This window comes from Bombina bombina, chromosome 4 (assembly GCF_027579735.1).
Source record: "Bombina bombina isolate aBomBom1 chromosome 4, aBomBom1.pri, whole genome shotgun sequence".
Lineage (NCBI taxonomy): Eukaryota > Metazoa > Chordata > Amphibia > Anura > Bombinatoridae > Bombina > Bombina bombina.
In genome coordinates, this window is record NC_069502.1 from 1,156,995,217 (window position 1) to 1,157,019,928 (window position 24,712).

The following is a 24,712-nucleotide window of genomic DNA, read 5'->3' on the forward strand; positions in this document are numbered from 1 at the left end:
GTAACGGAACATACAGGTATTTTACTTTCACTTTGAACGTTGCGCAGCTTTATAGCATTGGCACGCTTTTTCTTATGGCAGGGGCAGTCCTGCATTGTGTACCATGTGACCAGGTGTGGTCAAACTTTCGTTTTCTCTTTCCTGACCGAGCTAGCTGTCAGAGAGGTCGCTTCTTCGTGCCCCAGTCATTGGAGGTATTTAGGTGCCGTTTTTTGATAAAAATAAAAATTGTTCCCGGTCCCGGACTCTCAGCTAGAGTTGTGGGGTTCTGTCCCTAAGGTGGATGGTGCTATCTCCACGTTAGCTAAGTGTACTACTATCCCTCTTGAGGATAGCTCGTCTTTTAGAGATCTGATGAATAAGAAAATGGAGACTTTTCTCAGGAATACGGGATATTTATTTCAACCGGCAGCGGCTGTTGCCTCGGTTGCTGGAGCTGCAGCCTACTGGTGCCACTCCTTAGCGGAATTGATCGAGGTGGAGGATCCCCTTGACGTTATCCAGGAAAGAATTAAGGCTTTGAGAAATGCTAATTCTTTTATCTGTGATGCAAACATGCATATTATTTGCCTAAATGCTAAGATAGCTGGTTTCTAAGTACAGACGGGTTCGGCGCTCTGGCAGAAGTCCTGGTCTGTGGACATGACGTCTATATCTAGACTTCTTTTTCTCCCCTGGACTCTATTATCTCTATGGTTACTGGGGGCAAGGGTGCCTTCCTACTGCAGGATAAAAAGAACAAGTCTAAGGGACAAGGATCTAATTTTCGTTCCTTTCATTCTAAAAGGGTCCTAACGTCAGCAGTCCTCCTCTAAACCTGAGCAAACCAAGAGCACTTGGAAGCCGGCCAAATCCTGGAATAAATCCAAGCAGAACAAGAAGCCCGCCAAGAACAATTCGACATGAAGGGGTGGCCCCCGATCCAAAGCTGGATTGTGTAGTGGGCAGACTGTCGCTGTTTCCAGACGCTTGGTCCAGGGACGTGCAGGATCCGTGGGTCCTGGAGGTCATAGCTCAGGGATACAAGATAAGTTTCAAATCTCACACCTCCCAAGGGCAGATTTCTTCTCTCAAGCCTGTCTTTAAAAACAGAAAAGAGGGAAGCCTTTCTTGGGTGCGTGCGGGATCTGTCCTCCCTAGGGGGTCATTGTCCTGGTTCCTATTGCAGAAAGAGGTTTGGGGTACTACTCAAACCTGTTTGTAGTCCCAAAGAAGGAAGGAACTTTCTGCCCAATTCTGGACCTAAAGTGCTTAAACAGGTTTCTAAATGTCCCCTCTTTCAAGATGGAAACAATAAGGTCCATTCTTCCTCTAGTTCAGGAAAGACAGTTCATGACCACTATAGACTTAAAGGATGCCTACCTTCATGTTCCAATCCACAGGGACCACTTCCAGTTCCTAAGGTTTGCATTCCTGGATCAGCACTTCCAGTTCATTGCACTTCAGTTTGGTCTTGCTACGGCCCCAAGAATCTTTACAAAGGTATAGCAGTTGCTCCCTACTTGGATGACATGCTGGTTCAAGCCCCATCCTTTCATCTTGCAGAAGACCATTTGGTTTCTCTTAACTCTCTTCTTTGATCACATGGATGGAAGATAAACTTAGAGAAGAGTTCTCTCATCCCATGCCTCAGGGTAGAATTCCTGGGCACTATAACAGATTCAGTATCCATGAGGATATTTCTAACCGACCAGACACGGTGTAAACTAGCTTCGGAATGTCTTGCACTCCGGACCTCCTTAAGGCCATCTGTGACTCAGTGTATGGAGGTAATAGGTCTCGTGGTGTCCAGCATGGACATAATTCCTTTTGCAAGATTCCGTCTCAGACCGCTACAGTTGTGCATGCTGAGGCAGTAGAACGGCGATCATTCGGATCTGTCTCAACAGATTTCCATGGACATCCAATCGAGAGAATCGCTCTCTTGGTGACTCTGTCCAGATCATTTGTCCCGAGGGACATCCTTTCTCAGACCATCCTGGGAGGTTGTGACTACGGACGCGAGCCTCTCAGGATGGGGAGATGTTTGGGGTGCCAAGAAGGCACAGGACCTGTGGTCGTAGGAGAAAAGCTCCCTCCCGATCAACATTTTGGAACTTCGAGCAATTTACAATGCTCTGAAGACTTGGCCTCTTCTGGGTTTGACCCAGTTTATCAGATTCCAATCAGCTATAACCTCGGTGGCTTACATCAACCATCAAGGGGGAATGAGAAGCTCCCTAGTGATGAGGGAGGTATCTCTGATTTTGGAGTGAGCGAAGGCCCACAACTGTTCGCTGTCAGTGATCCACATTCCGCGTGTGGACAACTGGGAAGCGGACTTTCTCAGCAGAAAATACTTTCATCTGGGGGAATAGTCTCTCCATCCCGAAGTGTTTGTGGAGATATGCTTCAGGTGGGGGACGCCAGATATAGAGCTCATGGTGTCTCGTCTCAATACTAAACTACCCAGATATGGGTTGAGGTCCAGGGACCCTCAGGTGGAGCTAATAGATGCATTAGCGGTGCCTTGGAGGTTCAATCTAGTCTACCTTTTCCTGCCTTTACCACTCCTTCCTCGAGTAGTGGCCCGCATCAAGCAAGAGCAAGCGTCAGTGATACTGATTGCTCCATCTTGGCCGCAAAGGATGTGGTTTGCGGATCTTGTGAGGATGCCATCTTCTCCTCCATGGAGGTTATCTTGTCGTAGGGATCTGCTGGAACAAGGTACTTTTGTTCACCAAAATCTAGATTCTCTCAGGCTGACTGCGTGGCGATTGAATGCTTAGTCCTAGCCAAGAGAGGGTTTTCTGAGAGAGTTATTGATACTCTCATACAAGCTTGTAAGCCGGTTACTCGTTGCATTTATCATAAGGTGTGGAGAACCTTCTTATTCTGGTGTGAAGATTGGGGATTTCCTTGGCATAAAGTTATGGTTGCCTGGATTCTGATTTTTCTCCATGATGGTCTGGAGAAGGGTCTTTCGGACAGTTCCCTGAGGGGACAGATTTTTAGGCCTTGTCTGTTTTACTTCAGAAGAGGCTCTCTGAGCTTCCACATGTTCAGTCCTTTGTTAAGGCTCTTAATGTGTCCTAATCTGTGTCCTAATCCTTGGACGTGGTTCGTGCCTTGAAGTTTTATCTTCAAGCTACTCAGGATTATAGACAAGCTTCTTCCTTATTTGTGGCATATTCTGGGAAGCATAAGGGCCAGAAGGTCTCTTCGACTTCCTTATCTTTTTGGTTAAGGAGTCTTATCCGCTTAGCCTATGAAACAGCGAGTCATAGACCTCCTCAGAGATTTACGGCTCATTCTGCTAGAGCAGTGGCTTCCTCTTGGGCTTTTCAGAACGAGGCCTCTATGGAGCAGATTTGTAAGGCAGCCACTTGGTTTTCCTTATGCACTTTTTCTACATTTTACAAGTTTGATGTTTTTCCTTCAGCTAAAGCAGCCTTCGGGAGAAAGGTTTTACAGGCTGTGGTGCCCTAAGATTAGGGTCCGCCTCTCTTTTGTCCCTCCCGTTATAATTCTGTGTCCTCTAGAGCTTGGGTATAAATTTCCCAACAGTAAGGAATGATGCAGTGGACTCTCCTTGCATTAAGATGGAAAGCATAAATTATGCTTACCAGATAATTTAATTTCCTTCTGTACAAGGAGAGTCCACGGCCCACACCCGTATTCTCCGATGGGCGGCCCCTATATTATAATTTTCTTCTGGCACTTTTTATACCCTGATTTTTCTCCTACTGTTCCTTGTTCCCTCTGCAGAATGACTGGGGAATAGGGGAAGTGGGAGAGGTATTTAAGCCTTTGGCTGGGGTGTCTTTGCCTCCTCCTGGTGGCCAGGTTCAGTATTTCCCAACAGTAAGGAATGATGCCGTGGACTCTCTGTGTACAGAAGGAAATTAAGCTATCTGGTAAGCATAATTTATGTTATTATAACCTGCAAGTTTCACGAATCAAAACCTAGGTTGCAGGTTTTGTTTTCTGGCGTTTCTAGGAAGGCTAAGACAAAAGGTGTTTAATGTCCCTTTAAAGGGAAATACATGTTACCGTAATGTCCCTTTAGGAGACTTAGCTTTCTAGAAAATGAACAAAATAACATACTGTAACTTCGCATCACACTTTTCAATAGGGATTTTCACATGTTTTTATCACAGAAGAAAATTATATAACAAACATAAAGTATGGCAGCTAATTAATTCAGTTTTGATTATAATGCCTAGTAATCTGGATTCAATAGAATATACCCTTTCTACTCTTACTGTATCAGATCTGTAGGGACAAGAAAACACTGTTTTTGCTTATTGTAACTTGAACTCCACAGTTAGCTCTTTTATATTGCTTCTAAGACTGTGATTGCTATATTGCTGCTTTAAACCTGGACATTTATAAAAAAAAATACATATGTCAGGGTTCTAAGAACATTATTTCAAACTGTTTCTTTACACAAACTCTGACATGTATTTTTCATGTGTCTCCTTTTTTAAAGCAGCAATATGGCAACTCTATGTAAGACCCATACAACTTGTTGCCAAATTTGCAGAGGAAACCTTAAAGGGACATGCCACCCACATTTTTTCTTTTATGATTTAGAAAGAGAATGCAATTTAAAACATCTTTCTAATTTACTTATACAGGGAGTGCAGAATTATTAGGCAAATTAGTATTTTGACCACATCATCCTCTTTATGCATGTTGTCTTACTCCAAGCTGTATAGGCTCGAAAGCCTACTACCAATTAAGCATATTAGGTGATGTGCATCTCTGTAATGAGAAGGGGTGTGGTCTAATGACATCAACACCCTATATCAGGTGTGCATAATTATTAGGCAACTTCCTTTCCTTTGGCAAAATGGGTCAAAAGAAGGACTTGACAGGCTCAGAAAAGTCAAAAATAGTGAGATATCTTGCAGAGGGATGCAGCACTCTTAAAATTGCAAAGCTTCTGAAGCGTGATCATCGAACAATCAAGCGTTTCATTCAAAATAGTCAACAGGGTCGCAAGAAGCGTGTGGAAAAACCAAGGCGCAAAATAACTGCCCATGAACTGAGAAAAGTCAAGCGTGCAGCTGCCAAGATGCCACTTGCCACCAGTTTGGCCATATTTCAGAGCTGCAACATCACTGGAGTGCCCAAAAGCACAAGGTGTGCAATACTCAGAGACATGGCCAAGGTAAGAAAGGCTGAAAGACGACCACCACTGAACAAGACACACAAGCTGAAACGTCAAGACTGGGCCAAGAAATATCTCAAGACTGATTTTTCTAAGGTTTTATGGACTGATGAAATGAGAGTGAGTCTTGATGGGCCAGATGGATGGGCCCGTGGCTGGATTGGTAAAGGGCAGAGAGCTCCAGTCCGACTCAGACGCCAGCAAGGTGGAGGTGGAGTACTGGTTTGGGCTGGTATCATCAAAGATGAGCTTGTGGGGCCTTTTTGGGTTGAGGATGGAGTCAAGCTCAACTCCCAGTCCTACTACCAGTTTCTGGAAGACACCTTCTTCAAGCAGTGGTACAGGAAGAAGTCTGCATCCTTCAAGAAAAACATGATTTTCATGCAGAACAATGCTCCATCACACGCGTCCAAGTACTCCACAGCGTGGCTGGCAAGAAAGGGTATAAAAGAAGAAAATCTAATGACATGGCCTCCTTGTTCACCTGATCTGAACCCCATTGAGAACCTGTGGTCCATCATCAAATGTGAGATTTACAAGGAGGGAAAACAGTACACCTCTCTGAACAGTGTCTGGAAGGCTGTGGTTGCTGCTGCATGCAATGTTGATGGTGAAGAGATCAAAACACTGACAGAATCCATGGATGGCAGGCTTTTGAGTGTCCTTGCAAAGAAAGGTGGCTATATTGGCCACTGATTTGTTTTTGTTTTGTTTTTGAATGTCAGAAATGTATATTTGTGAATGTTGAGATGTTATATTGGTTTCACTGGTAAAAATAAATAATTGAAATGGGTATATATTTGTTTTTTGTTAAGTTGCCTAATAATTATGCACAGTAATAGTCACCTGCACACACAGATATCCTCCTAAAATAGCTATAACTAAAAACAAACTAAAAACTACTTCCAAAAATATTCAGCTTTGATATTAATGAGTTTTTTGGGTTCATTGAGAACATGGTTGTTGTTCAATAATAAAATTAATCCTCAAAAATACAACTTGCCTAATAATTCTGCACTCCCTGTATTATCTAATTTGTTTTATTCTCTTGATATTCTTTGATGAAAAGCATATCTAGATATGCTTACTAGCTGCTGATTGGTTGCTGCACATAGAAGCCTTGTGTGATTGGCTCACCATGTGCATTTCTTTTTCTTCAACTAAGGATATTTTAAATATGAAGCAAAATAAATAATGGAAGTAAATTGTAATGTAAATTGTAATTGTATTCTCTATCTGAATCATGAAAGAAAGATTTTGGGTTTAGTGGCCCTTTAATCCCATTCTTACTTGAAGAATATGGTCAGGTGGTATTTTAGAGCATCTTCCCTTCCGCCATTGGATTTGTTCTCACTAAAATAGGAAAAGCACAGAATTTTGTGTTTCACACTCCTTTTTATTGAATTTCTGCACTGCCCCACTCTATGCTGCGTGCAAGCACAACTGGAAAAATTGCACCACCTTACCCAGGAACTATTTACTTAAAGGGACACTGTACCCAAAAATGTTCTTTCATGATTCAGATTGAGCATGAAATTTTAAGCAACTTTCTAATTTACTCCTATTATCAAATTTTCTTCATTCTCTTGGTATCTTTATTTGAAATGCAAGAATGTAAGTTTAGATGACGGCCCATTTTTGGTGAACAACCTGGGTTGTCCTTGCTGATTGGTGGATAAATTCATCCACTAATAAAAAAAGTGCTGTCCAGAGTACTGAAACCAAAAAAAAAGCTTAGATGCCTTCTTTTTCAAATAATGATAGCAAGAGAACAAAGAAAAATTGATAATAGGAGTAAATTAGAAAGTTGCTTAAAATTGCATGCTCTTTCTGAATTACAAAAAAAAAATTGGGTTCAGTGTCCCTTTAACAATAGAATGTCAGATATATAGAATAAATGTATTAGATTATATTTCAAAGTTCTGTTAAGAAATTTGGTATTTTTAACCTCAACACGTATTTTTTGTGCCACCCTTAGTATGAGAATCACTAATCTGAAAAATGTTAAAATGTAAATCAGATTATCTTATTTCATTTTCCAGAATTTTTATAGATTAATTATTTTTTTCTGTTAGGTTAAAGCAGACTTATTGCCTTGACAATAAGAGATTTATTCTATATTTTTATATACAGGTATATCACCCAATACCAGACAGTGCCACTCTACAAGACTGCAGAAGTTATGTGGAATCTCTGCCAGACAATGATTCTCCGGAGATATTTGGGATGCACCCAAATGCAGAGAGAGCTTACCTTGAATCACAGGCTCAGGTCTTCATAGATACCATAGTCAGTATGCAGACTCAAGTGACAGATCACACAATGCAAAGGTCAGTAAAGATAAATAACAAGAGTTACACAGTTTTTCTTTAAAAAAGCAAAAATCTCAAATGTATGCTTACCTGATAAATTAATTTCTTTCATGTTGGTGAGAGTACACAAGCCATTATTCCTGGAATTCAACTCCTGGCCACTAGGAGGAGGCAAAGATTCCCAAAATTCCAAGAGCACTCAATCCCTCCCACCTCTCTGGTATGCTAGTCTTGCATATAGCCAAGCAAAGAGAAGTAGAATGGTAAGAAAGGACATAGCAGAGAAAATGAACTAATTTGGTTTAATGACTGCTTTTAACCTGACTAAAACCTGACAAAAAACTTGAATGTCAGGAAGTTTAGCAATATTCTTCTAGTATAAAACCGAAAGGGACAAAATCTGACCCTTTAAGGAGCTAGCAGATAACCCCTTATCTATAAAAACAACCACATGTTGTGTTTCAGATACAGTTGTGCACACAAAATCTTTAAATCCTAAAACAAAATCTGAAAGACTCCCTTGTATAGAAGAAGCAAAAGGAGGACAGATTCCCTCAGAGTCAAGGGCAGCATTAGATTTATTAGAATACATCAGGTGATCCATACAAGAATTAGAAAGCTGAGCTGGGATCTTACCGGAACAAGCATGCAAAAAAATAAACTTAATTAAAGAAAGTAAGTGATCAGAGGATATCTAAAGGTAGTAGTGCGGGCAGGTCCAGTATGCTCCGTTACAGCGAGGTACAGACACAGTAATAAAGAACCACAGGTGAACAGATACATTTATTACAATATAAATGGAGACAATGTCAATAGACTAAAAACTCGGGACTTAAAATAATAAAGACTGAGAGTATAGAGAAAAAAACTAATGAGCTAGGAGATTAAATTAAAAAATCCCACTCAGTAAATAATTGTAGTGCACAAAATATCTCCCATGCTCTTGAAGCTAAGTGAATCTTACCTCCTTCACATAGTGAATCTGTAGGTAAATATATTGCAGGTATCAAAGATAAGTTGAGTCTTTCCCTCAGAAGCACAATGCTGAAGAGAAAAGGCGGGCAGACAGAGCGATGGGAAGAATTTAACTACTATAGTGCTGTTCAGAGAAAAAATATTCCAGCTAAACATAGGCGGCTAGATTTGGAGTTTTGTCGGTAACGACCCGAAAAACTAACGCCGGCTTTTTTCTGGCCGCACCATAAAAATAACTCTGGTATTGAGAGTCCACAGAATGGCTGCGTTAGGCTCCAAAAAAGGAGCGTAGAGCATTTTTAACGCAGCTTCAACTCTCGATACCAGAGTTGCTTACGCAAGCGGCCAGCCTCAAAAACGTGCTCGTGCACGATTCCCCCATAGGAAACAATGGAGCTGTTTGAGCTGAAAAAAAACAAACACCTGCAAAAAAGCCGCGTTCAGCTCCTAACGCAGCCCCATTGTTTGCTATGCGGTAACCCTTCCTACGTCTGCACTTAACACTCTAACATGTACCCCGAGTCTAAACACCCCTAACCTTACACTTATTAACCTCTAATCTGCCGCCCCCGCTATCGCTGACCCCTGCATATTATTATTAACCCCTAATCTGCCGCTCCGTAAACCGTCGCTACTTACATTATCCCTATGTACCCCTAATCTGCTGCCCTAACATCGTCGACCCCTATATTATATTTATTAACCCCTAATCTGCCCCCCCCCCACAACGTCGCCTCCACCTGCCTACACTTATTAACCCCTAATCTGCCGACCGGACCTGAGCGCTACTATAATAAAGTTATTAACCCCTAATCCGCCTCACTAACCCTATAATAAATAGTATTAACCCCTAATCTGCCCTCCCTAACATCGCCGACACCTAACTTCAATTATTAACCCCTAATCTGCCGACTGGAGCTCACCGCTATTCTAATAAATGTATTAACCCCTAAAGCTAAGTCTAACCCTAACACTAACACCCCCCTAAATTAAATATAATTTACATCTAACGAAATTAATTAACTCTTATTAAATAAATTATTCCTATTTAAAGATAAATACTTACCTGTAAAATAAATCCTAATATAGCTACAATTTAAATTATAATTATATTATAGCTATTTTAGGATTAATATTTATTTTATAGGTAACTTTGTATTTATTTTAACCAGGTACAATAGCTATTAAATAGTTAAGAACTATTTAATAGCTAAAATAGTTAAAATAATTACAAAATTACCTGTAAAATAAATACTAACCTAAGTTACAATTAAACCTAACACTACACTATCAATAAATTAATTAAATAAACTACCTACAATTAACCTAACACTACACTATCAATAAATTAATTAAATACAATTCCTACAAATAAATACAATTAAATAAACTAGCTAAAGTACAAAAAATAAAAAAGAACTAAGTTACAAAAAATAAAAAAATATTTACAAACATAAGAAAAATATTACAACAATTTTAAACTAATTACACCTACTCTAAGCCCCCTAATAAAACAACAAAGACCCCCAAAATAAAAAATGCCCTACCTTTACCTTACCAGCCCTGAACAGGGCCCTTTGCGGGGCATGCCCCAAGAAGTTCAGCTCTTTTTCCTGTAAAAAAAAACATACAATACCCCCCCCCAACATTACAACCCACCACCCACATACCCCTAATCTAACCCAAACCCCCCTTAAATAAACCTAACACTAAGCCCCTGAAGATCTTCCTACCTTATCTTCACCCTGCCAGGTTCACCGATCCGTCCTGAAGAGCTCCTCCGATGTCCTGATCCAAGCCCAAGCGGGGGGCTGAAGAGGTCCATGATCCGGCTGAAGTCTTTATCCAAGCGGGAGCTGAAGAGGTCCATGATCCGGCTGAAGTCTTCATCCAAGCGGGAGCTGAAGAGGTCCATGATCCGGATGAAGTCTTCTATCAACGGTATCTTCAATCTTCTTTCTTCCGGATCCATCTTGCAGACCTCCGACGCGGAACATCCTGCTGGCCCGACGGACTAACGACGAATGAAGGCTCCTTTAAGGGACGTCATCCAAGATGGCGTCCCTCGAATTCCGATTGGCTGATAGGATTCTATCAGCCAATCGGAATTAAGGTAGGAAAATTCTAATCAGATTGAGCTCGCATTCTATTGGCTGTTCCGATCAGTAAATACAATGCGAGCTCAATCTGATTGGCTGATTGGATCAGCCAATCGGATTGAACTTAATTCTGATTGGCTGATTCCATCAGCCAATCAGAATATTCCTACCTTAATTCCGATTGGCTGATAGAATTCTATCAGCCAATCGGAATTCGAGGGACACCATCTTGGATGACGTCCCTTAAAGGAGCCTTCATTCGTCGTTAGTCCGTCGGGCCAGCAGGATGTTCCGCGTCGGAGGTCTGCAAGATGGATCCGGAAGAAAGAAGATTGAAGATGCCGTTGATAGAAGACTTTATCTGGATCATGGACCTCTTCAGCTCCCGCTTGGATGAAGACTTCATCCGGATCATGGACCTCTTCAGCTCCCGCTTGGATGAAGACTTCAGCCGGATCATGGACCTCTTCAGCCCCCCGCTTGGGCTTGGATCAGGACATCGGAGGAGCTCTTCAGGACGGATCGGTGAACCTGGCAGGGTGAAGATAAGGTAGGAAGATCTTCAGGGGCTTAGTGTTAGGTTTATTTAAGGGGGGTTTGGGTTAGATTAGGGGTATGTGGGTGGTGGGTTGTAATGTTGGGGGGGGGATTGTATGTTTTTTTTTTCAGGCAAAAGAGCTGAACTTCTTGGGGCATGCCCCGCAAAGGGCCCTGTTCAGGGCTGGTAAGGTAAAAGAGCTTTGAACTTTAGTAATTTAGAATAGGGTAGGGCATTTTTTTATTTTGGGGGGCTTTGTTATTTTATTAGGGGGCTTAGAGTAGGTGTAATTAGTTTAAAATTGTTGTAATATTTTTCTTATGTTTGTAAATATTTTTTTATTTTTTGTAACTTAGTTCTTTTTTATTTTTTGTACTTTAGCTAGTTTATTTAATTGTATTTATTTGTAGGAATTGTATTTAATTAATTTATTGATAGTGTAGTGTTAGGTTAATTGTAGGTAATTGTAGGTAGTTTATTTAATTAATTTATTGATAGTGTAGTGTTAGGTTAATTGTAACTTAGGTTAGGATTTATTTTACAGGTAAATTTGTAATTATTTTAACTATTTTAGCTATTAAATAGTTCTTAACTATTTAATAGCTATTGTACCTGGTTAAAATAAATACAAAGTTGCCTGTAAAATAAATATAAATCCTAAAATAGCTATAATATAATTATAATTTATATTGTAGCTATATTAGGATTTATTTTACAGGTAAGTATTTATCTTTAAATAGGAATAATTTATTTAATAAGAGTTAATTAATTTCGTTAGATGTAAATTATATTTAAGTTAGGGGGGTGTTAGTGTTAGGGTTAGACTTAGCTTTAGGGGTTAATACATTTATTAGAATAGCGGTGAGCTCCGGTCGGCAGATTAGGGGTTAATAAGTGTAGGCAGGTGGAGGCGACGTTGTGGGGGGCAGATTAGGGGTTAATAAATATAATATAGGGGTCGGCGGTGTTAGGGGCAGCAGATTAGGGGTATATAAGGATAACGTAGGTGGCGGCGCTTTGCGGTCGGCAGATTAGGGGTTAATTATTGTAGGTAGCTGGCTGCGACGTTGTGGGGGGCAGATTAGGGGTTAAGAAATATAATATAGGGGTCGGCGGTGTTAGGGGCAGCAGATTAGGGGTACATAAGGATAATGTAGCTGGCGGCGCTTTGCGGTCGGCAGATTAGGGGTTAATAAGTGTAGGTAGGTGGAGGCGACGTTGTGGGGGGCAGGTTAGGGGTTAATAAATATAATACAGGGGTCGGCGGTGTTAGGGGCAGCAGATTAGGGGTACATAAGGATAACGTAGGTGGCGGTCGGCAGATTAGGGGTTAAAAAAAAATATTTGAGTGTCGGCGATGTGGGGGGACCTCGGTTTAGGGGTACATAGGTAGTTTATGGGTGTTAGTGTACTTTAGAGTACAGTAGTTAAGAGCTTTATAAACCGGCGTTAGCCCAGAAAGCTCTTAACTACTGACTTTTTTCCTGCGGCTGGAGTTTTGACGTTAGATGTCTAAAGCTCACTTCAGAAACGACTCTAAATACCGGAGTTAGAAAGATCCCATTGAAAAGATAGGATACGCAATTGACGTAAGGGGATCTGCGGTATGGAAAAGTCGCGGATGAAAAGTGAGCGTTAGACCCTATTTTGAGTGACTCCAAATACCGGCGGTAGCCTAAAACCAGCGTTAGGAGCCTCTAACGCTGGTTTTCACGGCTAACGCCAAACTCCAAATCTAGGTCAGGGTGCGCTAACTGCAGTTGGAGGCATGTACACTATAGCGCAGCAAGGAAAAAAACATCTGCGTAATATGCCAGAGCGTAGAGCAGATTCACTGTAAAGCAAGTGCAGAAAAGCGAGAGTACTTTACAGCGCTAACACAAAAAAAATTGTCAAAAAAACAGAATAGTATATAAAAAGAAAATACATACGAGCAGGGCGGAGCCGGGCGCATCCAAGATGGACGTGTAATTCCGAGCTCCGTTGATGTTACAGCACAGATAACTATAACTAGGGGGTTCGTGCCTAAAATATTCCTGCAAACTGGTGTAGCCTTCAGCAAGAGTTTATCACACCTGCACCGGAGCTCTTTTACAATCTTAAAAGACGCCTTTGACCGCGATCACAGCAGTTGGGAACTCCCGGTGCGGTCCGCCAGCCCACGCTATCTTTCAACGCACTGTACAGGAGGCCGACCGCAGTATCGAGTAGACAGGACCGGGGTCAGTAGATCCCTGAATAGATCGGCTAGTCCTGCATGGTGGTGAGTGCGGCCGAGGGGCCTTTTTATCTCCCATACGCACTGCGTAGGCCCAAGCTACCGATAAGGTCACGTTAAGGAGAAAAGTGAAAACGGCCACAGGCCACTTACCCCCTCTTTACCGTAAGACAAGAGACAATCCCAGAAAAAAGTAATAACAAGCGGCATTGAGGGCTATTTGCAATAACTCATAAGAAATTTAGACAGCCACGTGGGTCAGGCCTGTTAAGGCCTCACGGATATAGCACACATAACCCAAAGAAAGGGAACTTGCTGCAGTAATATTGCCATAGGAAACTTATCCGGTCTCAGACATCATATGCTAAACTCTAGAAGGGCAGAACTTTTAGTGAAAATACTAAAGCATATAATCTGCATACATCATGACCTCCAAGCAGAAATCCAAACCAGATAAAATAAGCAAATCCCTACCAAATAAAAACAACTCAGTTACATCCTATTTCGGGACTGTGGAACAGGGTAGCCTTACTGACAATGTGGCGAGTGGGGCCGGCCTTATGCTATCTGAGACACCCCTGGGACTAACACAGACTGCCCAAGAATTAGTGCAAATCCCAGCAGATGTTCTCTCTTCCCTACCATCTAAACAGGATATTGCGGACATAGTCCGGGGGTGCGTGAGAGAGGAACTAGCAGATCTGAAACAAGATGTTCATGCCCTAGGCTTCAGGGTAGAAGCATTGGAAGATGGCAATGACACTATTAGAGAGGAATTTGACCAACTACAGTTAAAATATGACCGTCAACAACACTCTATAGACCTGTTGTATGACAAAGTGGATGACTTAGAGAACAGGAGCCGCAGGAAAAACCTGCGTATCCGCGGCATTCCTGAGTCTGTGTTACCAAAAGACTTACCTACCTATCTACCAGCTCTGTTTAATCATTTGAGAGGGTCTAACTCTAACGAAGACATACTTTGGGACAGGGCCCACAGAGCATTGCGCCCGAAACCACCAGATTCTGCTCCTCCAAGGGACATAATTATTAAATTCAAGAACTTTCGTGAAAAAACATAATTTATGTAAGAACTTACCTGATAAATTCATTTCTTTCATATTAACAAGAGTCCATGAGCTAGTGACGTATGGGATATACATTCCTACCAGGAGGGGCAAAGTTTCCCAAACCTTAAAATGCCTATAAATACACCCCTCACCACACCCACAAATCAGTTTAACGAATAGCCAAGAAGTGGGGTGATAAGAAAAAGTGCGAAGCATATAAAATAAGGAATTGGAATAATTGTGCTTTATACAAAAAAATCATAACCACCACAAAAAAGGGTGGGCCTCATGGACTCTTGTTAATATGAAAGAAATGAATTTATCAGGTAAGTTCTTACATAAATTATGTTTTCTTTCATGTAATTAACAAGAGTCCATGAGCTAGTGACGTATGGGATAATGACTACCCAAGATGTGGATCTTTCCACACAAGAGTCACTAGAGAGGGAGGGATAAATAAAGACAGCCAATTCCTGCTGAAAATAATCCACACCCAAAATAAAGTTTAACAAAAAACATAAGCAGAAGAATCAAACTGAAACCGCTGCCTGAAGAACTTTTCTACCAAAAACTGCTTCAGAAGAAGAAAATACATCAAAATGGTAGAATTTAGTAAAAGTATGCAAAGAAGACCAAGTTGCTGCTTTGCAGATCTGGTCAACCGAAGCTTCATTCCTAAACGCCCAGGAAGTAGATACTGACCTAGTAGAATGAGCTGTAATTCTTTGAGGCGGAGTTTTACCCGACTCAACATAGGCAAGATGAATTAAAGATTTCAACCAAGATGCCAAAGAAATGGCAGAAGCTTTCTGGCCTTTCCTAGAACCGGAAAAGATAACAAATAGACTAGAAGTCTTACGGAAAGATTTCGTAGCTTCAACATAATATTTCAAAGCTCTAACAACATCCAAAGAATGCAATGATTTCTCCTTAGAATTCTTAGGATTAGGACATAATGAAGGAACCACAATTTCTCTACTAATGTTGTTGGAATTCACAACTTTAGGTAAAAATTCAAAAGAAGTTCGCAACACCGCCTTATCCTGATGAAAAATCAGAAAAGGAGACTCACACGAAGAGCAGATAATTCAGAAACTCTTCTAGCAGAAGAGATGGCCAAAAGGAACAAAACTTTCCAAGAAAGTAATTTAATGTCCAATGAATGCATAGGTTCAAACGGATGAGCTTGAAGAGCTCCCAGAACCAAATTCAAACTCCAAGGAGGAGAAATTGACTTAATGACAGGTTTTATACGAACCAAAGCTTGTACAAAACAATGAATATCAGGAAGAATAGCAATCTTTCTGTGAAAAAGAACAGAAAGAGCAGAGATTTGTCCTTTCAAAGAACTTGCGGACAAACCCTTATCCAAACCATCCTGAAGAAATTGTAAAATTCTCGGTATTCTAAAAGAATGCCAAGAAAAATGATGAGAAAGACACCATGAAATATAAGTCTTCCAGACTCTATAATATATCTCTCGAGATACAGATTTACGAGCCTGTAACATAGTATTAATCACGGAGTCAGAGAAACCTCTATGACCAAGAATCAAGCGTTCAATCTCCATACCTTTAAATTTAAGGATTTCAGATCCGGATGGAAAAAAGGACCTTGTGACAGAAGGTCTGGTCTTAACGGAAGAGTCCATGGCTGGCAAGATGCCATCCGGACAAGATCCGCATACCAAAACCTGTGAGGCCATGCCGGAGCTATTAGCAGAACAAACGAGCATTCCCTCAGAATCTTGGAGATTACTCTTGGAAGAAGAACTGGAGGCGGAAAGATATAGGCAGGATGATACTTCCAAGGAAGTGATAATGCATCCACTGCCTCCGCCTGAGGATCCCGGGATCTGGACAGATACCTGGGAAGTTTCTTGTTTAGATGAGAGGCCATCAGATCTATCTCTGGGAGCCCCCACAATTGAACAATCTGAAGAAATACCTCTGGGTGAAGAGACCATTCGCCCGGATGCAACGTTTGGCGACTGAGATAATCCGCTTCCCAATTGTCTACACCTGGGATATGAACCGCAGAGATTAGACAGGAGCTGGATTCCGCCCAAACCAAAATTCGAGATACTTCTTTCATAGCCAGAGGACTGTGAGTCCCTCCTTGATGATTGATGTATGCCACAGTTGTGACATTGTCTGTCTGAAAACAAATGAACGATTCTCTCTTCAGAAGAGGCCAAAACTGAAGAGCTCTGAAAATTGCACGGAGTTCCAAAATATTGATCGGTAATCTCACCTCCTGAGATTCCCAAACTCCTTGTGCCGTCAGAGATCCCCACACAGCTCCCCAACCTGTGAGACTTGCATCTGTTGAAATTACAGTCCAGGTCGGAAGAACAAAAGAAGCCCCCTGAATTAAACGATGGTGTTTTGTCCACCACGTTAGAGAGTGTCGAACAATCGGTTTTAAAGATATTAATTGAGATATCTTCGTGTAATCCCTGCACCATTGGTTCAGCATACAGAGCTGAAGAGGTCGCATGTGAAAACGAGCAAAGGGGATCGCGTCCGATGCAGCAGTCATAAGACCTAGAATTTCCATGCATAAGGCTACCGAAGGGAATGATTGTGACTGAAGGTTTCGACAAGCTGTAATCAATTTTAGACGTCTCTTGTCTGTTAAAGACAGAGTCATGGACACTGAATCTATCTGGAAACCCAGAAAGGTTACCCTTGTTTGAGGAATCAAAGAACTTTTTGGTAAATTGATCCTCCAACCATGATCTTGAAGAAACAACACAAGTCGATTCGTATGAGACTCTGCTAAATGTAAAGACGGAGCAAGTACCAAGATATCGTCCAAATAAGGAAATACCACAATACCCTGTTCTCTGATTACAGACAGAAGGGCACCGAGAATCTTTGTGAAAATTCTTGGAGCTGTAGCAAGGCCAAACGGTAGAGCCACAAATTGGTAATGCTTGTCTAGAAAAGAGAATCTCAGGAACTGATAATGATCTGGATGAATCGGAATATGCAGATATGCATCCTGTAAATCTATTGTGGACCTATAATTCCCTTGCTGAACAAAAGGCAATATAGTCCTTACAGTTACCATCTTGAACGTTGGTATCCTTACATAACGATTCAATAATTTTAGATCCAGAACTGGTCTGAAGGAATTCTCCTTCTTTGGTACAATGAAGAGATTTGAATAAAACCCCATCCCCTGTTCCGGAACTGGAACTGACATAATTACTCCAGCCAACTCTAGATCTGAAACACAATTCAGAAATGCTTGAGCTTTCACTGGATTTACTGGGACATGGGAAAGAAAAAATCTCTTTGCAGGAGGTCTCATCTTGAAACCAATTCTGTACCCTTCTGAAACAATGTTCTGAATCCAAAGATTGTGAACAGATTTGATCCAAATTTCTTTGAAAAAACGTAACCTGCCCCCTACCAGCTGAACTGGAATGAGGGCCGTACCTTCATGTGAACTTAGAAGCAGGCTTTGCCTTTCTAGCAGGCTTGGATTTATTCCAGACTGGAGATGGTTTCCAAACTGAAACTGCTCCTGAGGACGAAGGATCAGGCTTTTGTTCTTTGTTGAAACGAAAGGAACGAAAACGATTGTTAGCCCTGTTTTTACCTTTAGACTTTTTATCCTGTGGTAAAAAAGTTCCTTTCCCACCAGTAACAGTTGAAATAATAGAATCCAACTGAGAACCAAATAATTTGTTTCCCTGGAAAGAAATGGAAAGTAGAGTTGATTTAGAAGCCATATCAGCATTCCAAGTCTTAAGCCATAAAGCTCTTCTGGCTAAGATAGCCAGAGACATAAATCTAACATCAACTCTAATAATATCAAAAATGGCATCACAGATGAAATTATTAGCATGCTGGAGAAGAATAATAATATCATGAGAATCACGATTTGTTACTTGTTGCGCTAGAGTTTCCAACCAAAAAGTTGAAGCTGCAGCAACATCAGCCAATGATATAGCAGGTCTAAGAAGATTACCTGAACATAGATAAGCTTTTCTTAGAAAAGATTCAATTTTTCTATCTAAAGGATCCTTAAACGAGGTACCATCTGACGTAGGAATGGTAGTACGTTTAGCAAGGGTAGAAATAGCCCCATCAACTTTAGGGATTTTGTCCCAAAATTCTAACCTGTCAGGCGGAACAGGATATAATTGCTTAAAACGTTTAGAAGGAGTAAATGAATTACCCAATTTATCCCATTCCTTAGCAATTACTGCAGAAATAGCATTAGGAACAGGAAAGACTTCTGGAATAACCGCAGGAGCTTTAAAAACCTTATCCAAACGTATAGAATTAGTATCAAGAGGACTAGAATCCTCTATTTCTAAAGCAATTAGTACTTCTTTAAGTAAAGAGCGAATAAATTCCATCTTAAATAAATATGAAGATTTATCAGCATCAATCTCTGAGACAGAATCCTCTGAACTAGAAGAGTCCAAAGAATCAGAATGATGGTGTTCATTTAAAAATTCATCTGTAGAGAGAGAAGATTTAAAAGACTTTTTACGTTTACTAGAAGGAGAAATAACAGACAAAGCCTTCTTTATGGATTCAGAAACAAAATCTCTTATGTTATCAGGAACATTCTGCACCTTAGATGTTGAGGGAACTGCAACAGGCAATGGTACATCACTAAAGGAAATATTATCTGCTTTAACAAGTTTGTCATGACAATTATTACAAACAACAGCTGGAGAAATAGCTACCAAAAGTTTACAGCAGATACACTTAGCTTTGGTAGATCCAGCAGGCAGTGGTTTTCCTGTAGTATCTTCTGGCTCAGATGCAACGTGAGACATCTTGCAATATGTAAGAGAAAAAACAACATATAAAGCAAAATAAATCAAATTCCTTATAAAACAGTTTCAGGAATGGGAAAAAAATGCCAAACATCAAGCTTCTAGCAACCAGAAGCAAATGAAAATGAGACTGAAATAATGTGGAGACAAAAGCGACGCCCATATTTTTTGGCGCCAAATAAGACGCCCACATTATTTGGCGCCTAAATGCTTTTGGCGCCAAAAATGACGCCACATCCGGAACGCCGACATTTTTGGCGCAAAATAACGTCAAAAAATGACGCAACTTCCGGCGACACGTATGACGCCGGAAACGGAAATGAATTTTTGCGCCAAAAAAATCCGCGCCAAAAATGACGCAATAAAATGAAGCATTTTCAGCCCCCGCGAGCCTAACAGCCCACAGGGAAAAAAGTCAAATTTTTGAGGTAAGACAAAATATGATAATTTAAAGCATAATCCCAAATATGAAACTGACTGTCTGGAAATAAGGAAAGTTGAACATTCTGAGTCAAGGCAAATAAATGTTTGAATACATATATTTAGAACTTTATAAATAAAGTGCCCAACCATAGCTTAGAGTGTCACAGAAAATAAGACTTACTTACCCCAGGACACTCATCTACATGTTTGTAGAAAGCCAAACCAGTACTGAAACGAGAATCAGTAGAGGAAATGGTAAATATAAGAGTATATCGTCGATCTGAAAAGGGAGGTAAGAGATGAATCTCTACGACCGATAACAGAGAACCTTATGAAATAGACCCCGTAGAAGGAGATCACTGCATTCAATAGGCAATACTCTCCTCACATCCCTCTGACATTCACTGCACGCTGAGAGGAAAACCGGGCTCCAACTTGCTGCGGAGCGCATATCAACGTAGAATCTAGCACAAACTTACTTCACCACCTCCCTTGGAGGCAAAGTTTGTAAAACTGATTTGTGGGTGTGGTGAGGGGTGTATTTATAGGCATTTTAAGGTTTGGGAAACTTTGCCCCTCCTGGTAGGAATGTATATCCCATACGTCACTAGCTCATGGACTCTTGTTAATTACATGAAAGAAAGAAGAAATACTGGGCCTCTCGAGGAAGAATCAGCCGATTAGATTCAGGGGCAATGTGTTGCAGTTTTATGCGGATCTGTCCCAGAGAACACTTCAACAAAGGAGAGAATTCAGTCCTCTAACACAGCTCCTCAGGCTAAAAAGAATCCCCTATAGATGGGGTTTCCCAACTCAACTTTTGGTCATCCATGAAGATAGGAGGCATATATGTAGAGACATCTCGGAAATAGGAGCCTTTTGTAAGATCCTAAAAATAGAGCCTCCTCAAGTTCTGCAAGATGAAGAGGTCCCGCCACCTTCACAGGACAAGACTCCGTCTGCCAACACTTTACAGAAATGGCATCAAGCGGGCACTTCACAGAAAAGACCTCCTTCACCCCAGCAATCCCAGACCCCTAAGACCCAAAGGACTATACAACCTAGGTCACCGAGATTGAAAGCTGGACGCTGATCCCTAGAACTACTACTGACTTTTTCTAAGTATGCCTTGGAATATGTACGGTAATGGTTCATTAACAGATTTGCAGATTAAGGGCCTGTAAACTGTATTGTTATTTTCTTTGGCATATTTATGTTTACCATTTTCTGCACTTTGATGTTTGAGATATTTGGTTCCACCATGTTGCATTGTTATTAGTTTAAGTAAAATTTATGCATAGACCCCCACCATCATTATTATCATCATCATCACCATTATCACTATTACCAATTGCATTTAAATGTGTATAAATGTGCTGTCGTCATATACCCTCCAATTTCTTTTTTCAGGATAGTGGAAGTGTGGGCAGGGGCAGCCTCTTGGGCTGTGCCTGCGCTCGGGCCCGCTACAGACCCAGTCGGTCTGGTCCTGAGGTGTTTAACTGTTTTTCTTGTTCTATTGTTTATTGTTATGTTATGCTGCACTTATGGCTATGTATTCATTCCTCATAAACAAATCCTACATCTACTATGCTATTTACACGTCTATTATGAATTCGAAGGCCCGTAGATTAACATTGATCACGCAAAATGTTAAGGGGTTCAACTCTCCCAATAAACGTTATAAAGCACTGTCAGATATGGCCAAGAAGGGGGCAGACATCCTTTTTTTACAGGAAACCCATTTTAAAAAACACAAGGAGCCAGTATATCTTGGGTCACAGTTTACTCAACACTATCACAGCTCAGCTGACGTTAAAAAAAGAGGAGTTAGTATTCTCCTACACAAAAATGTACCATTTACACTTCAAAAACTTGACAGAGACACAGACGGCAGATATGTAGGAATATCGGGGCTACTGTATGGTATACAAGTAACTTTTTTAAATATATATGCTCCTAACTCCAAACATATCCCTTTCTTTAAATCACTCTTCCGTAAATATCTGGACTTAGCACAGGGGTTGGTTTTCTTGGGAGGTGACTTTAACTTTCCGATGGAACCATACCTAGACACTTCTAACACAAAATCGCTGTCCTCTAAAAAAACTGCCAACTTTCTTTGGAAGGCCCTTAAAGACAATAATCTGTACGATGTGTGGAGATTTGTGTACCCTGACAAAAAGGACTATACCTTTTTTTCCCCTCCAAACCTTTCCTATAGCAGAATAGACTATATTATGACCAATCAGGAAGGTCTCTCACTAGTTCACACCTCTAAAATAACGCCATGCTCTTGGTCAGACCACTCTACAGTGGAAGTGAAAATTAAATGGCCTGACACCCGACAAACCCCTTATATTTGGAGATTAGATGATTCCCTCCTTAATAACCCCCTAAATTTAGAAAAGATAACTAAATCCCTGACTGAGTACTTTGAGAAAAACATGCATTCTGTAGACAGTCCATTCACCCTGTGGGAAGCTCATAAATGTACAATCCGGGGAGAATTCATTGAACTGAAGTCCCGTATTAGAAAAATAGCCACACAACTATACAACTCACTCACCTCTAAATTGACTCAAGCTGAATATGCCCACAAACAAGACCCCACCAATAACCATATTTTAACAGACATAAAAAACATCCGCGATCAACTCAATGACTTCTTGTCCATTGAACAACAAAAAACCCATCTGCGAATTAAACAACTATTTTTCTATGAAGGAAACAGGGCAGGCAAATTTTTAGCTAGAACACTCAAACGGAAAAAACTAAAAGCATATATTCATCACCTTAAGTTATCAGACAATACTAAGGTTCAGACAACCCCTAAGATTTTGCAACAATTCCATAATTATTACCATACTTTATATAATATCGATAGAAACACAGAGGCAGATAGAGAGGAAAGCGATATACGGAAATACTTAGATTCCTGTAACCTCCCACAGCTTACTGACGACCAAATCGAGACCTTGAAGTCACAAATAAAGCCCTCGGAAATAGCTTCAGCTATTAAAAATTTGAATGCAGGCAAATGCCCCGGTCCCGATGGGCTGACGACCAGATATTATCAAACTTTTCAATCAATTCTACTCCCCCATTTATTAAATACCTTCAATCATGCAGAACACACTGGATCCTTCCCTAAGTCTATGTTGGAAGCCCACATAACAGTTCTTCCTAAACCGGGAAAATCCCCTGATTGCGCACCTCACTTTAGACCTATATCACTACTGAATGTGGACGCAAAAATTTACGCCAAAATCTTAGCTCACCGTTTGAATAAAGTCCTTCCATCATTGATAGGTATCAACCAGGCTGGGTTCACCCCAGGCCGAGAGGCCCGAGATAACACTACTAAAATAATCACCCTGATAGAACATGCATCCACACACCATCTACCTTCTATATTTGCATCTATGGATGCAGAAAAAGCCTTCGACAGGCTACATTGGGCTTTCCTTCGGCTAACATTAGACAAATTTGGATTCCCAGACGCATACATTACTAAGATATTTGCTCTCTATAGTCGCCCTAGCGCCAAAGTAGTACTAAATAACGCTCTCTCCTCTTCATTCCCGATAAGTAACGGTACAAGACAGGGGTGCCCACTTTCGCCACTACTATTTGTACTGGCTATGGAGATTTTGGCTATTAGAATCAGACAAAACACAAATATTAAAGGTATATGCATAGGTTCACAGGAATACAAAGTCACACTTTATGCTGACGATGTGTTCCTCACACTGTCATCACCATGCAGCTCTATACAAGCTGTAATGGAAGAACTCACTCACTATGGATCATATTCAAATTTCAAGGTAAATGTCAACAAATCAGAATTCCTAAGTATTGGCCTCTCCCAGGATGATATCCACACCATAGTACTAGCCCATAAATTTAAATACCAAAAAATTTCTACTAAGTATTTAGGGATTAATCTAACTAGCAAACCACACCTTTTGGCCCCACTTAACTATCAGCCCCTTATCAAAAGTATACAGCAAGAGCTGAACTCCTGGCAAAATAAAACCCTCTCTTGGATAGGAAGGATACATGCAGTCAAAATGTCGATACTACCAAAAATACTCTACATTTTCCAAACACTCCCTATATACATTCCAGATTCGCAAATAAACACACTACAAAAGATCCTTAACTCGTTTATCTGGAACAACAAACGACAGAGGATAGCTAAAACTACGATGTATCGTTCAAAAGAAAATGGTGGGTTGGGGGTACCCTGCTTGCAATTTTATAGATGGGCGGTGTTTCTTACCCGAATAGCCGACTGGAGCAAAAATTTACAAAGTAAAGAATGGGTGTCCTTAGAACACGCTCTAGCAGGAGCAACACAGCTGGGAAGCTATTGCTGGATCACCCCTCAGAATAGACGACTTGCCCAGGACACTTCCAAGTTAACACTAGAGACATATAAACTGTGGGACAAACATTTTACGAAAATATCACTTATATCCTCCCCCACATCGCCACTCACCCCCTTACTGCACAATCCAAGTCTACCTCTTCGAGTCCCCAGCTCCCCAACGGTAGTCACAACATTATGCAAATCCACACTGTGTTATCATGTATTACACAATAAGACAGTGAAACCTAGATCAGACCTTCAAGAATATCAAGATGGGGTATTTGGACAATGGTTTAGCTATAATCAACTCACCCATTTTATCACTAGCCACAAAGAGAAAGAAAACATCTTAAGGCCCCTTACTGCTTTTGAAAATATGTGTTATATGGAATTTCCTAAAAAAGGCTTATTATCTCTAACATACAAATTACTATTGACACACCACTCTAGAACACTCCCCTCGTATACAGCTAGGTGGGAGGAGGACCTGCAGCTCCACTTATCACAGGAGGAATGGCTTCAGATATTTCAAAACATGAACAGATACACCTCCTCAGTATCAATACGTGAAATGAATGTTAAGCTTCAATGTCGATGGTACCTCACACCCTCTAGGCTAGCTACAATATTTAAGGGCACTTTACCAGTCTGCTGGAGGCAATGTGAGCAACCGGGCACTTTTGCGCACATATGGTGGCTATTTCCCAAGATACACTCCTTTTGGGTAGCAATCATAGAAGAAA

The 24,712-nt window shown here is 40.9% G+C and overlaps 1 protein-coding gene across 1 annotated transcript in view; it reads left to right on the forward strand.

Annotated features, from left to right (window-relative positions):
- The window catches only part of DNAH14 (dynein axonemal heavy chain 14), a 746,387-nt gene that overhangs the window by 638,751 nt on the left and 82,924 nt on the right, over positions 1-24,712 (forward strand). Inside the window, 1 exon segment of the mRNA XM_053712788.1 lies at positions 7,289-7,485. Within this exon segment, the coding sequence (XP_053568763.1) occupies positions 7,289-7,485 (197 nt within the window).